Source organism: Salvelinus alpinus, chromosome 15 (assembly GCF_045679555.1).
Source record: "Salvelinus alpinus chromosome 15, SLU_Salpinus.1, whole genome shotgun sequence".
Lineage (NCBI taxonomy): Eukaryota > Metazoa > Chordata > Actinopteri > Salmoniformes > Salmonidae > Salvelinus > Salvelinus alpinus.
The window spans coordinates 38979622-38995309 of NC_092100.1; the positions used below are offsets into that span (position 1 = coordinate 38979622).

Consider the following 15688-nt stretch of genomic DNA (forward strand, 5'->3'; position numbering starts at 1 on the left):
AATGTGCCTGACTTGACTGCTGAGTTGCATTGCTAATTAACTGCTTGTGTGAATCCTTGTAGCCTTAGGTGGAAACTGAATATGTTCAGATTGTCTGTCTTGCTGTCTTATCCCAGGCATACTGTGACCTGCATTAACCTCTCTTCTCTTCTCCTCTTTTTCATAGCCGGAGGAGAAATCTCAGTCGGAGGTAAGAACAACTTTACTTTCACACAAACAATGTGCCACCATTGATTCCCTTTGGGACTGTAACATCATAACTGTTTATGAGCCAGCAAGTTATTTGGGTACTACATACTCTATATCCTAATATTATGTTTCCTGTAGATTATCTTGTTTTTCTGTTCTCAGATTCGTAAGCTGCGGAGAGAATTGGACGCTTCCCAGGAGAAGGTGTCTGGTTTGACCACTCAGCTGAGTGCTAATGTAAGTTTGATGGCAAATGGTTACTATGCTAAGCACTGTGGCATCATGGTTCCGCTGGTACTAACTGTCCGGGTTGGGGTCAGTTCCATTTAAATTTCAGTCAATTCATAAAGTAAACCAAATTCCAATTCCACATTTTCCTCATTGAAAAGCATGGAAGAGAATTGGAATTGGTGTTTCAGTGTACGTTGTGAATTGACCCCAACCCTGCTAACTGTATATAATGCCTTGGTTGTGGTCATTGGAATGGATTCGTCCTAGTGTTGCGTGTTACCAGAATTTAAAATACCTACAAGTCAAAGAGTTCCAGCATTGCGCATGGTGTTTTTGTTTACCTTTGCGTGGCGTCCTACAGCACATTGAACATGACACTGGGTAATGGTCTGAGAGGGGAAGCAGGCGTTCAGCCCCATTATCTGCTCTCTGAATGTAAACAAACATGACAGCCCTGCAGCAGAAACAGCATCAGTAACAGCCTAATGAAATGGTACATCCTCGGGCCCGCATCCACACTCGTTATGTGATCTCACAAACAGAGATTTCACAACAAAGCAGGTTAGAGCAGCTGTGGGAGCTTGGGTGGAGTATGAAGGCTGTAGTTCCTTGTAAGAGAACTCGGGTTAGGCTGCTAGAGTATGGCCTGAGCCCCTGGCCTTACCAGCCCTGTAAGACATACCTGCACTAGGACCTGACAGACTGTACAGCCTGATAGTGGAGGAATCAGCCAGCCTGCCACATGCCCCAACACCAGCCCCTCTGTCTGATGGAAACCCTCCAGATCTGTTCCCCGCCTTCTCTTCTGCCTTCTGCCAAGCTATCAGCTCATATTCCGTGGCGGCCGGGCTCTGGGCTGTGATAGGAATCAGAACATGTGTTTACTCATACCTCTGTGTGATGATCAGAACAGAAGCACCTAACTATCAGTCTTCAGCGTCTGTCTGCTACCGGACTCATACTTTATCAAAGGAAGACTGGATCACCCTGGACCTGGATCACCCTGAGCTGAGGCGCTTTAGCCATGTCAGCCAAAAGCCCCAGTCCCGGGGCTAGCAGCCCGGTGATGGTGACGTGGTGTCCCCTGAACCACTACCCGTCCCTGGGGAAGGAGGCAACCAGAGAGAAGGCCAGACGCAAGCTGCAGCCCAGGCTGAGACGCAGCCAGAGCTACAGCCCTGCAGGCCAGAAGGAGGACAGCAACATACAGCAGGACCTCACTGAGGTGGGATCTGACTGGAACCTCTGGGCTCTCACAGGGCTTCAGCAGCTTTGAGTCTCTGGATGCTTTGTTTTGGGAAGTGAGCTTGTATGTTGGCATGTGGGTATTTGTCTGTTTATTGTGGAGCCATCAGTATAGTGTACTACTGTTACTACATCCTGGGTATTTGTCTGTTTATTGTGGAGCCATCAGTATAGCCTACTACTGCTACTACATCCTGGGTATTTGTCTGTTTATTGTGGAGCTAGCCGTATAGCCTACTACTGCTACTACATCCTGGGTATTTGTCTGTTTATTGTGGAGCTAGCAGTATAGCCTACTACTGCTACTACATCCTGGGTATTTGTCTGTTTATTGTGGAGCTAGCAGTATAGCCTACTACTGCTACTACATCCTGGGTATTTGTCTGTTTATTGTGGAGCTAGCAGTATAGCCTACTACTGCTACTACATCCTGGGTATTTGTCTGTTTATTGTGGAGCCATCAGTATAGCGTACTACTGCTACTACATCCTGGGTATTTGTCTGTTTATTGTGGAGCCATCAGTATAGTGTACTACTGCTACTACATCCTGGGTATTTGTCTGTTTATTGTGGAGCCATCAGTATAGCGTACTACTGCTACTACATCCTGGGTATTTGTCTGTTTATTGTGGAGCCATCAGTATAGTGTACTACTGCTACTACATCCTGGGTATTTGTCTGTTTATTGTGGAGCCATCAGTATAGCCTACTACTGCTACTACATCCTGGGTATTTGTCTGTTTATTGTGGAGCCATCAGTATAGTGTACTACTGCTACTACATCCTGGGTATTTGTCTGTTTATTGTGGAGCCATCAGTATAGCGTACTACTGCTACTACATCCTGGGTATTTGTCTGTTTATTGTGGAGCTAGCAGTATAGCCTACTACTGCTACTACATCCTGGGTATTTGTCTGTTTATTGTGGAGCTAGCAGTATAGCCTACTACTGCTACTACATCCTGGGTATTTGTCTGTTTATTGTGGAGCCATCAGTATAGTGTACTACTGCTACTACATCCTGGGTGTTTGTCTGTTTATTGTGGAGCCATCAGTATAGCCTACTACTGCTACTACATCCTGGGTATTTGTCTGTTTATTGTGTAGCCAGCAGTATAGCCTACTACTGCTACTACATCCTGGGTATTTGTCTGTTTATTGTGGAGCCATCAGTATAGTGTACTACTGCTACTACATCCTGGGTATTTGTCTGTTTATTGTGGAGCCATCAGTATAGCGTACTACTGCTACTACATCCTGGGTATTTGTCTGTTTATTGTGGAGCCATCAGTATAGTGTACTACTGATACTACATCCTGGGTATTTGTCTGTTTATTGTGGAGCCATCAGTATAGCGTACTACTGCTACTACATCCTGGGTATTTGTCTGTTTATTGTGGAGCCATCAGTATAGCGTACTACTGCTACTACATCCTGGGTATTTGTCTGTTCATTGTGGAGCCATCAGTATAGTGTACTACTGCTACTACATCCTGGGTATTTGTCTGTTTATTGTGGAGCCATCAGTATAGCGTACTACTGCTACTACATCCTGGGTATTTGTCTGTTTATTGTGGAGCCATCAGTATAGCGTACTACTGCTACTACATCCTGGGTATTTGTCTGTTTATTGTGGAGCCATCAGTATAGCGTACTACTGCTACTACAGTACATGGTTGGGTTGTGAGCTGTAACTAGAGGTTGGAGCTCAGTGTGTCTGTCTGTCCTAGATATGTCAGAGGACACGCGCGTCTCTGTTGCAATACTCTTGATGTTCTGCTTTTGTTTTGCCTGTAAAGCTGTTATCAACTACCAGGAACGTGATGTTTGATTTCATGTTTGATTTCAAAAAATGTGCATGCTTTAGGTTTTCTGTGTAATGTGAATCGATTGCGCTGATTCTTGTCCTTGCAAAGTATATCTACAACAGCAATGCATAAGAGAAAATGTACTATCTAAAACCCACCACAGCTTTGGAAATCCTAACACCTACGGTATGGAATAGTTTTAGCATTTATCTTCTAAAACACAAGCCATCCATTGATTTCATGCATTTGAGGTGGTTTCTTTGGGTGTATATGATTGCCAAACTGACTGAGCCGGTCTGCAATCTCTTTGTACGCCTTCGTCAAATGTCCAACTGTGACATTGATGAGTAAATCAACGTGCAAGTTGATAACCAGCATGACTTTAAGCAGCATGTTTCTCTCACACCTGTATCTCTACAGAAGATAACAAATACTTGTGATCAGTTGACTCTGCATATGAGAAGAAAACATCCTAAATGTTTTTCGCTTAACCAGAATTCCCTCTTTTTCCTTTCTCTCTGCTCGTCTGTGGCTGTGAGAAGGTAGCAGGTCTCTGGTTTCACGAAGGCAGATGATAGCTAGCTAGAGGGTTTTTTTAGGACTCGTGTTGGCCTCATGTTCATCTCTACCAGGCTACTGAACCATGGAACCCTGCCCAGACAGGTAAATCGGTAGTCGGCAGAGAGCCTGGCCCATTATATCAGCATGGATCCATTTCTAACATGCAGTGACTTCCCCAGCTGTCCCTGTGGAGAAACTCAACTCCTCTCGTTCTTACTCAAAATACTCAATGTGCACCATGACACGGAAGCCATTATCACCTGTGGATGTTTTTCTTTTGGCTCTGTGTATGCATGTCGTGAAAGGTATGTGGGTGTGTTCTTACGAGCGAGACCTTTTCCTAAAACTGCAGTGTGTTGCCCGTTTCACAGCCCTGAGTGGGCTGTGAAACGGCCCAAACAAGTGTGTGTCAGGTGAAGGAGAACAAATGACCTTGTCAGCAGGTCAGTTTGCAAACGTATACATGGATAGCTGAATGTGTACTGCTGTGTGCATGTCCGTAGGCTCACCTGGTAGCAGCGTTTGAGCAGAGCTTGGGGAACATGACCATCCGACTCCAGGGTCTTACCACCACGGCTGAGCAGAAAGTAAGGACTGGAGCCGTCAAAATGTCGGTTTCCTCAGAAATATGTCTGTCTTTCCTTGGATGGATCGTGATGCTAACTGTGTTGCTTCATCACGTTGTTGTATTTTAGGATTCTGAGCTGAACGACCTGAGGAAGACCGTAGAGCACATGAAGAAGCAGAACACAGCAGCCCAGGCAGCCATCGACGGTGTCATCAACCTGCCAGAGCTCACCTGCAAAGGTGATAGGCCAGGTGAGAAGTTACCTCCCACATCAACATGAAACCCAACAAGAACAGATGTCTATTGGCTAGTGAGAAAAAGGGCATCTGACACCGAATCAGAATGGATTAGAATTCTATGCTGGTCCCTGTCTCACCCTCTGTCTTGTGCATCCCACAGCCTCAGACAATGGAAGCCCCCAGTCTCAGCAGGATCTGTGTATCCGCAGACAGCACTCATCTGACAGTGTGTCTAGCATCACCAGCGCCACCAGCCACTCCAGCGTGGGCAGCAACTTGGAGCTGGACGCCAAGAACAAAAAGACGAGGAAGAACTGGGTAGGTCTTCCACTCTCTGTCTATCTAGCTGGCTGGCTAGTTGTCTGTCTGTCCCTCTATGTCTGTCTGTTGATCAACATGGCTGGCTAGCTGTCTGTCTGTCCCTCTATGTCTGTCTGTTTATCAACATGGCTGGCTAGCTGTCTGTCTGTCCCTCTATGTCTGTCTGTTTATCAACATGGCTGGCTAGCTGTCTGTCGCTCTGTGTCTGTTCGTCTGTCTGTCTCTGTCTGCACGTCTAATCAGTCAGATGTTCTTGCCCTTTCCTCCAATCCTTCTGTTTGTGCTCAGCCTTCTTGCGCAGGAGCAAAGGTGAATATGGTTATTGTTGTTAGTGAGCTGCTCTAGAAACTAGATTGTGAGGTGTTCCCTTATTACACATGGCAAACCGCAAAGAAACTGCACGCAACCACGAAAAGGTCACCTGTAATCTGTTAGTCAGGAGACACGAGTTTAGGTCAATATACTCGTGCATTTTCTGCCTGTAGAAAAGAGGTGTGTACACAGTATGTATGTTGGTTGAATACTGCCTGTACTAACCTATGAAGTCAATTTAAAATGTCTGCGTGTGTGTTCTTTTGTCCTGATATGATGCTGTTGCGTGTGCTGGAGGGAAGGTGAATGATGACTATGTACGCAGACGGTGATGATATTAGTATCTGTGTATTAGTTAGAAGTACAACCGTGGCGTACCTGACTATTTGACCACAAGGGGGCAGATGACTACTGAGTTTAAATATCTAAATCTCCCCTTTAGTGGTTGAGTAGTCGTGTCAATTAGTGAGAAGTTTATAAAAGTGATAACTCTTCCTCCCTAGCCTTGTGTTCATTCCTTGTTTGTAGCTGTGAGGGTATAGTTTGCGTTCAGTCTCTTTAGTGAGCTGCCTTGTGTACAGCCTATTCTATGTCCTTAAGACCTGTACACAAGTTCGTGGATTGTTCCTGTCTTAACAAAACAAATCCACCATACCTCTATTGTGTCTCCAAGCTAAAAGTTGAAATTGTCTATGATCAGCATGCTGTGGTCTTGTCTTTCCCCTCTTGTGCTCTCCTATCGTGTGGAGGTCTATGAGGTAAGATTAACACACTAATTTCCAGAATAGACTTTTATTCCTTGATTAGGTGGAGATAGTGAAAGAGTAGAAGTTTGTAACTGTTTTGTGATTCAAAATGTATTTTTGGGCCCCTTATATGTCTGTGTGCTTTACTATGTAATCAGGTCTCTCTGTTTTCTTCTCTTCTCTGACCCCATCCCCATCCTTGGCTGCAGCTGCGGAGCTCTTTCAAGCAGGCATTTGGGAAGAAGAAGTCGTCCAAGTCTGCGTCCTCCCACTCCGACGCAGAAGAGATTGCCGACTGTTCCCTGCCCTCCTCCCCCAAGCTAACTGCATATAACGGCTCCACCGCCTCAACACCCATGATCCGGAACTCCCACTCCAACTCTCTGTGAGTACCTTCTCCCACTCCAACTCTCTGTGAGTACCTTCTCCCACTCCAACTCTCTGTGAGTACCTTCTCCCACTCCAACTCTCTGTGAGTACCTTCTCCCACTCCAACTCTCTGTGAGTACCTTCTCCCACTCCAACTCTCTGTGAGTACCTTCTCCCACTCCAACTCTCTGTGAGTACCTTCTCCAACTCTCTGTGAGTACCTTCTCCCACTCCAACTCTCTGTGAGTACCTTCTCCCACTCCAACTCTCTGTGAGTACCTTCTCCCACTCCAACTCTCTGTGAGTACCTGGGCCCAGGCTATTAGACACTCACCTGTTTCTAAATGGGAGGTGATAGTGGATCATAATGGAGGCTCCCTGTTTTCTCAATTAATACAGTCAACTCAGGGGTCTGGAACATCACATGACCATATTAATGATTACTACTGATTCCCATAGTGTCTGATACAGCTATCTCAACAGCTTTATATATTTATATACTTTATATATTCACTACTGTTCAAAAGTTTGGGGTCACTTAGAAATGTCCTTGTTTTCCATGAAAACATACATGAAATTAGTTGCAAAATGAATAGGAAATATAGTCAAGACGTTGACAAGGTTATAAATAATGATTTTTAATTGAAATAATAATTGTGTCCTTCAAACTTTGCTTTCGTCAAAGAATCCTCCATTTGCAGCAATTACAGACTTGCAGACCTTTGGCATTCTAGTTGTCAATTTGTTGAGGTAATCTGAAGAGATTTCACCCCATGCTTCCTGAAGCACTTCCCACAAGTTGGATTGGCTTGACGTGCACTTCTTACGTACCATACGGTCAAGCTGCTCCCACAACAGCTCAATCGGGTTGAGATCCGGTGACTGTGCTGGCCACTCCATTATAGAATACCAGCTGACTGCTTCTTCCCTAAATAGTTCTTGCATAGTTTGGAGCTGTGCTTTGGGTCATTGTCCTGTTGTAGGAGGAAATTGGCTCCAATTAAGTGCCGTCCACAGGGTATGGCATGGCGTTGCAAAATGGAGTGATAGCCTTCCTTCTTCAAGATCCCTTTTACCCTGTACAAATCTCCCACTTTAACACCACCAAAAGACCCCCAGACCATCACATTGCCTCCACCATGCTTGATAGATGGCGTCAAGCACTCCTCCATCATCTTTTAATTTTTTCTGCGCATCACGAATGTTCTTCTTTGTGATCCGAACACCTCAAACTTAGATTCCTATGTCCATAACTCTTTTTTCCAATCTTCCTCTGTCCAGTGTCTGTGTTCTTTTGCCCATCTTAATCTTTTATTTTTATTGGCGAGTCTGAGATATGGCTTTTTCTTTGCAACACTGCCTAGAAGGCCAGCATCCCGGAGTCGCCTCTTCACTGTTGACGTTGAGACTGGTGTTTTGTGTGTACTATTTAATGAAGCTGCCAGTTGAGGACTTGTGAGGCGTCTGTTTCTCAAACTAGACACTCTAATGTACTTGTCCTCTTGCTCAGTTGTGCACCGGGGCTTCCCACTGCTCTTTATATTCTGGTTAGAGCCAGTTTGCTCTGTTCTGTGAAGGGAGTAGTACACAGCATTGTACGAGATCTTCAGTTTCTTGGCAATTTCTCGCATGAAATAGAACAAGAATAGACTAATGCGTTTCAGAAGAAAGTTATTTGTTTCTGGCCATTTTGAGCCAGTAATCGAACCAACAACTTGATTGGAGTCCACCTGTGGTAAATTCAATTGATTGGACATGATTTTGAAAAGCACACACCTGTTTATATAAGGTCCCACAGTAGACAGTGCATGTCAGACCAAAAACCAAGCCATGAGCTCGAAGGAATTGTCCGTAGAGTTCCGAGACAGGATTGTGTCGAGGCACAGATCTGGGGAAGGGTACCAAAAAATGTCTGCAGCATTGAAGGTACTCAAGAACACAGTGGCCTCCATCATTCTTAAATGGAAGAAGTTTGGAACCACCAAGACTTTTCGTAGAGCTGGCCACCCGGTCAAACTGAGCAATTGGGGGAGAAGGGCCTTGGTCAGGGACGTGACTAAGAACCCGATGGTCACTCTGACAGAGCTCCAGAGTTCCTCTGTGGAGATGGGAGAACCTTCCAGAAGGACAACAATCTCTGCAGCACTCCACCAATCAGGCATTTATGGTAGAGTGGCGAGACGGTAGCCACACCTCACAGACACATGACAGCCCGCAAGGACTCAGACCATGAGAAACAAGATTTTCTGGTCTGATGAAACCAAGATTGAACTCTTTGGCCTGAATGCCAAATGTCACATCTGGAAGAAACCTGGCACCATCCCTACAGTGAAGCATGGTGGGGGCAGCATCATGCTGTGGGGATGTTTTTCAGCAGCAGGCACTGGGAGACTAGTCAGGATTGAGGGAAAGATGAAAGTACAAAGAGATCCTTGATGAAAGCCTGCTCCAGAGCGCTCAGGATCTCAGACTTGGGCAAAGGTTCACTTTCCAACAGGACAACGGACCTAAGCACACAGCCAGACAACACAGGAGTGGCATCGGGACAAGTCTCTGAATGTCCTTGAGTGGCCCAGCCAGAGCCCGGACTTGAACCTGATCAAACATCTCTGGAGAGACCTGAAAATAGCTGTGCAGCGACACTCCCCATACGGAGAAAGTTCCGCACTGTTGCTAATCTCCCTAGGAGTGGCCATCCTGCAAAGATGACTGCAAGAGCACAGCGCAGAATGCTCAATGAGGTTAAGAAGAATCATAGTGTCAGCTAAAGACTTACAGAAATCTCTGGAACATGCTAACATCTCTGTTAACGAGTCTACGAGACCTAAAACACTAAACAAGAATGGTGTTTATGGGAGGACCACGGAAGAAGCCACTGCTTTCCAAAAAAACATTGCTGCATTTCTGAAGTTTACAAAAGTGCACCTGGATGTTCCACAGCGCTACTGGCAAAATATTCTGTGGACAGATGAAACTACAGTTGAGTTGTTTGGAAGGAACACACAACACCGTGTGGAGAAACAAAGGCACAGCACACCAACATCAAAACCTCATCCCAACTGTAATGTATTGTGGAGGGAGCATCATTGTTTGGGGCTGCTTTGCTGCCTCAGGGCCTGGATAGCTTGCTATCACAGAAAAATGTATTCCCAAGTTTTTCAAGACATTTTGCAGAAGAATGTTAGGCTATATGTCCGCCAATTGAAGCTCAACAGAAGTTGGGTGATGCAACAGGACAACAACCCAAAACACAGTAGTAAATCAACAACAGAAGGCTTCAACAGGCTTCAACAGAAGAAAATACGCCTTCTGGAGAGTCCTGACCTCAACCCGATTGAGATGCTGTGGCATGACCTCAATAGAGCAGTTCACACCAGACATCCCAAGAATATTGCTGAACTGAAACAGTTTTGTAAAGAGGAATGGTCCAAAAATCCTCCTGACCGTTGTGCATGTCTGATCCACAGATACAGAAAATGTTTGGTTGAGGTTATTGCTGCCAAAGGAGGGTCAACCAGTTATTAAATCCAAGGGTTCACATACTTTTCCCATCCTGCACTGTGAATGTTTACACGGTGTGTTCAATAAAGACACGAGTGTGTTATTTGTTTAAGCAGACTATGTTTGTCTATTGTTGTGACCTAGATGCAGATCAGATCAAATGTTATGACAAATCTATGCAGAAATACAGGTATTTCCAAAGGGTTCACATACTTTGTCTTGCCACTGTATATATACAGTACCAGTCAAAAGTTTGGACACACCTACTCATTCAAGGGTTTTTCTTTATTTGTACAATTTTCTACATTGTAGAATAATAGGGAAGACATCAACACTATGAAATAACACATATGGAATCATGTAGTAACCAAAAAAGTGTTCCACAAAATATATGAGATTCTTCAAAGTTGCCTTGACAGCTTTGCACACACTTGGCATTCTCTCAACCAGCTTCATGAGGTAGTCACCTGAAATGCATTTCAATTAACAGGTGTGCCTTGTTAAAAGTTCATTTGTGGAATTTATTTCCTTCTTTGAGCCAATCAGTTGACTCAAAGAAGGAAATATTTCAAATTTCAAGAACTTTGAAAGTTTCTTCAAGTGCAGTCGCAAACACCATCAAGTGCTATGATGAAACTGGCTCTCATGAGGACCGCCACAGGAAAGGAAGACCCAGAGTTACCTCTGCTGTAGAGGAAAATTTCATTTGAGTTAACTGCACCTCAGATTGCAGCCCAAACAACAAATGCTTCACAGAGTTCAAGTAACATTCACATCTCAACATCAACTGTTTAGAGGAGATTGCGTGAATCAGGCCTTCATGGTCGAATTGCTGCAAAGAAACCACTACTAAAGGACACCAATAAGAAGAAGAGACTTGCTTGGACCAAGAAACACGAACAATGGACATTAGACCGGTAGAAATTTGTCCTTTGGTCTGATGAGTCCACATTTTAGATTTTTGATTCCAACTGCCGTGTCTTTGTGAGACGCAGAGTAGGTAAACGGATGATCTCTTCAGGTGTGGTTCCAACCGTGAAGCGTGGAGGAGAAGGTGTGATGGTGTGGGGGTGCTTTGCTGGTGACACTGTCAGTGATTTATTTAGAATTCAAGGCACACTTAACCAGCATGGCTACCACAGCATTCTACGGCGATATGCCATCCCATCTGGTTTGCGCTTAGTGGGACTATCATTTGTTTTTCAACAGGACAATGACCCAAAACACACCTCCAGGCTGTGTAAGGACTATTTGAACAAGAAGGAGAGTGATGGAGTGCTGCATCAGATGACCTGGCCTCCACGATCACCTGAACTCAACCCATTTGAGATGGTTTGGGATGAGTTTACCACAGAGTGAAGGAAAAGCAGCCAACAAGTGCTCAGCATATGTGGGAACTCCTTCAACACTGTTGGAAAAGCATTCCAGGTGAAGCTGGGTGAGAGAATGCCAAGAGTGTACAAAGCTGTCATCAAGGCAAAGGGTGGCTACTTTGAAGAATCTCAAATATAAAATATATTTTGATTTGTTTAACACTTTTTTGGTTACTTCATGATTCTACATGTGTTATTTCATAGTGTTGATGTCTTCACTATTATTCTACAAATAAAGAAAAACCCTTGAATGAGTAGGTGTGTCCAAACTTTTGACTGGTACTGTATGTGTGCGTGTATATATATATATATATACACGGTATATCCCAGTACCCCAAGCTGTGTGTGTGTGTGTTATCATTAGAGACTGCATGGCCCATTGTTTTAGTCAATAGTTGGATGTTTGTATTGAAGCTGTTCTTCTCTTGTCTGTTTGTCTGTGTGTGTCTCTAGTCCCTTTCTCTCTCCCCTGCCTGTTAGTGGGCGTGGCTGGGGCGGTAACACTGGGGTGTTGAGGACTGGTTCTCTCGCTCGGTAATAGAGTATGAAAACTGTCTGAATAACCCACAGTCACTTTATGAGCAATTCTGATGATGGCTAATCCTAACAAATGTCCTTGATGCACCAAATTATTATTTAACCAATTAATATCAACTCGATCACTCATGCCATGTTGTGCCATTGAAACTGGAATTCTGAGCCAATCACACACATCCTTCACAGGACTTTGATCTTGTCCTGTTTACAATTGCCTGAACCCCTATCTATCGCACAGTGATTCAGTGCCTCTGGATTAACTTGGAATAAGCGACAATCATTTTTTGCAGTGACAAACCAATAATTTGTACAGCATGTTACTGAGAATGATAATTGTGCTCCATGATGTTTCTCGGGGATGTGCTCTTGAGGACTAGCATTCTGTTTAACCCTGAACTGACCAGACATCTGTCTCGTCTGCAGGATCTCAGAGTGCACAGACAGCGAGGCGGAGACGGTGATGGCGCTCCGCAGCGAGCTCCGAGACAAGGACATGAAGCTGACTGACATACGCCTGGAGGCCCTCAGCTCCGCCCACCAGCTGGACCAGCTCAGGGAGTCCATGAACCGCATGCAGGTGAGGGTGACTGAAACATGACCACATATGACCATTGATATGACATGATGAGGGCCTGGAGGTTTCCCTGACCTTGTGACCTGGCATTTTCCTGGTCAAGGTTTGCAAGGGGAAAACTCCTCACCCTAGAAATGACTACGCAAACATTGGCCATCATAAAGCATGTCAAATACAAAGTGGTACGATGCTGTGAGTTATGTTTGACCTGATGTGTTCTAATCTGTCCTCAGGGTGAGATAGAGAGGCTGAAGACAGAGAACGACTGTATGAAGATGGAGAGTCAGGGCAGCTGCAGCAGAGCAGCCTCACAAGCCTCAGTGGCCTCACCCTCAGCGGGCCAGTCACAGCACAGCCTCGCTCTAACAGAGTCCACCAGCCTCGGTAAGAGAGAGAGTGTGAGTGAGCGAGCGAGCGTACGTGCATGCGTGTGTGTGCGCGCCTGTGTTAGTCTTTGTGCGCGAGCATGTACATTCACCTGTCCATGTGTGTGTGTTTGTAGTCCTGTCTGCTGTAGCTAATATCTATGTCCCTGTCTCTGTAGACATGTTGTTGGAGGACAACGGGGACGGTAGCTCACGGAAAGAAGGACGACACGTCAAGGTGGTCGTAACTCTAGATGAGGATGCCAAGTGGAAAGAGGTACGAAACTTCTTACACTTCCAACTCACCAGAAATTACAATGGCTAACAAAAACATGTATGCCTTTCACCTTATTTGTCCTTAATATCAGATCTTATGATAAGTTCGTCCTCATATTTTATAGGAGCGTAGACCTCGTCAGTTCCTGATTGGGTGCATTGGTGTCAGTGGGAAAACCAAATGGGATGTGCTGGATGGGGTGGTCAGACGTCTCTTTAAGGTAAATCAACAGACACCAAAAACTCAGCCTGGTAGAGGAGTGGCTAGAGTGACACTTGTATCTGACATGTGATTGGTTTGTGGTCCTTTGTCGGATGTATGATTGGTCCATTGTCCTGTATCTGATGTTTGATTGGTCTCTGGTCCTGCAGGAGTACATTATCCACGTGGACCCAGTGAGCCAGCTGGGTCTAAACTCAGACAGTGTCCTGGGCTATAGCATCGGGGACATCCATCGCACACGTGGGACTGACACCCCTGAACTCTTGCCCTGTGGATACCTCGTTGGAGACAGTGACACCATCTCTGTCTCTCTCAAAGGTATGGGCAAGAATGGACCTCTCGGAAGTTTGGGAAATTAGAACTATACCTCTATCACTCGCGTTGTTTTTGCTAGCAGTCAATATTTAAATAAATTTGAACCCTGTAATTAAAAGCTGTCTGGATCAGTCAATAACAACACCAGTGAACCTATCCTTTAATGTATGTGTCCTCTGCTGCCCCCTGCCTGCAGGTGTGTGTGAGCACAGCCAAGACGACTTGGTGTTTGAGACGCTGATCCCCAAACCCCTGCTGCAGCGCTACGTGTCCCAGCTCCATGAGCACCGTAGGATCATCCTGTCTGGCCCCAGTGGCACCGGGAAGAGTTTCCTGGCCAGCCGATTGGCCGAACACATAGTGCTGAGGGAAGGGAGAGAGGTCACCGACGGGACCATTGCCACGTTCAACGTAGACCACAAGTCCAGCAAGGTCTGTCAAACACTATCATGATTAATAAGTTGAATGTAGGAAATAACCTTTACCAAGGCATGCTTTCTGTATGATAGTGGGAGGTGCCAAAATGTAACCGATATGGAAGTATATGAGAGAGGAGATTCACAAATGGAAATGCTTATTCCCTTTATATTGCAAATTGGAACTGTTGGAGGATACAGTAATTGGAAAAGAGTGTTGCCAGGTGACATATGACGTAGATAGATCAACGATCAGGGGTGCGAGGTTCGCCATCTCTGGTATTTACTTTTTTTGCTTTTGTAGTAATACTCTACTTCTTACTAAGATGTCTAACGTTTACAAACCCAGCAGGTTTGCTCCAGTTGTAATAGGTTTATACATTGTGCGTGGCTTTTAAACTGTATTTTTGTTTCCAACATTTGCTAACATAGGTACACATATAAACCATGGCATAGAAGGATGTACAGTGGCTTGCAAAAGTATTCACCCCCTTTGGCATTTTTCCTATTTTTTGCCTTACAACCTGGAATTAAAATGGGTTTGTTGGGGGGGTTGTATCATTTGATTTACACAACATGCGTACCACTTTGAAGATGAAAAACATTTTTTATTGTGAAACAAACAAGAAGACAAAAAAACAGAACTTGAGCGTGCATAACTATTCACCCTCCCAAAGCCAATACTTTGTAGAGCCACCTTTTGCAGCAATTACAGCTGCAAGTCTCTTAGGGTATGTCTCTATAAGCTTGGCACATCTAGCCACTGGGATTTTTGCCCATTCTTCAAGGCAAAACTGCTCCAGCTCCTTCAAGTTGGATGGGTTCCGCTGGTGTACAGCAATCTTTAAGTCATACCACAGATTCTCAATTGGATTGAGGTCTGGGCTTTGACTAGGCCATTCCAAGACATTTTAAATGTTTCCCCTTAAACCACTTGAGTATTGCTTTAGCAGTATGCTTAGGGTCTTTGTCCTGTTGGAAGGTGAACATCCGTCCCAGTTGCAAATCTCTGGAAGACTGAAACAGGTTTCCCTCAAGAATTTCCCTGTATTTAGAGCCATCCATCATTCCTTCAATTCTTACCAGTTTCCCAGTCCCTGCCGATGAAAACCATCCCCACAGCATGATGCTGCCACCACCATGCTTCATCGTGGGGATGGTGTTCTCTGGGTGATGAGAAGTGTTGGGTTTGCACCAGACATAGCATTTTCCTTGATGGCCAAAAAGCTCAATTTTAGTCTCATCTGACCAGAGTACCTTCTTCCATATGTTTGGGGAGTCTCCCACATGCATTTTGGCAAACAACAAACATGTTTGCTTATTTTTTTCTTTAAGCAATGGCTTTTTTCTGGCAACTCTTCTGTAATGCCCAGCTCTGTGGAGTGTAGGTCTTATGGACAGATACTCCAATCTCCGCTGTGGAGCTTTGCAGCGCCTTCAGGATTATCTTTGATCTCTTTGTTGCCTCTCTGATTAATGCCCTCCTTGCCTGGTCTGTGAGTTTTGGTGGGCGGCCCTCT

General features: G+C 45.0%; 1 protein-coding gene across 9 annotated transcripts in view; it reads left to right on the top strand.

The window, feature by feature from the left end:
* LOC139540031 (neuron navigator 2-like) overlaps positions 1-15688 on the top strand; it is a 161362-nt gene that overhangs the window by 135250 nt on the left and 10424 nt on the right. For 7 of the 9 annotated variants that reach the window (XM_071343560.1, XM_071343552.1, XM_071343553.1 and 4 more), the window contains 13 exons: positions 167-190; positions 352-426; positions 4537-4620; positions 4729-4852; positions 5001-5158; positions 6429-6604; positions 11916-11996; positions 12423-12576; positions 12807-12957; positions 13118-13215; positions 13340-13435; positions 13587-13755; positions 13949-14184. In XM_071343560.1, the coding sequence (XP_071199661.1) occupies positions 167-190; positions 352-426; positions 4537-4620; positions 4729-4852; positions 5001-5158; positions 6429-6604; positions 11916-11996; positions 12423-12576; positions 12807-12957; positions 13118-13215; positions 13340-13435; positions 13587-13755; positions 13949-14184 (1626 nt within the window). The remainder of the gene's footprint in view (positions 1-166; positions 191-351; positions 427-4536; positions 4621-4728; positions 4853-5000; positions 5159-6428; positions 6605-11915; positions 11997-12422; positions 12577-12806; positions 12958-13117; positions 13216-13339; positions 13436-13586; positions 13756-13948; positions 14185-15688) is intronic. The other 2 variants (XM_071343557.1, XM_071343558.1) reach the window with 1 other exon arrangement.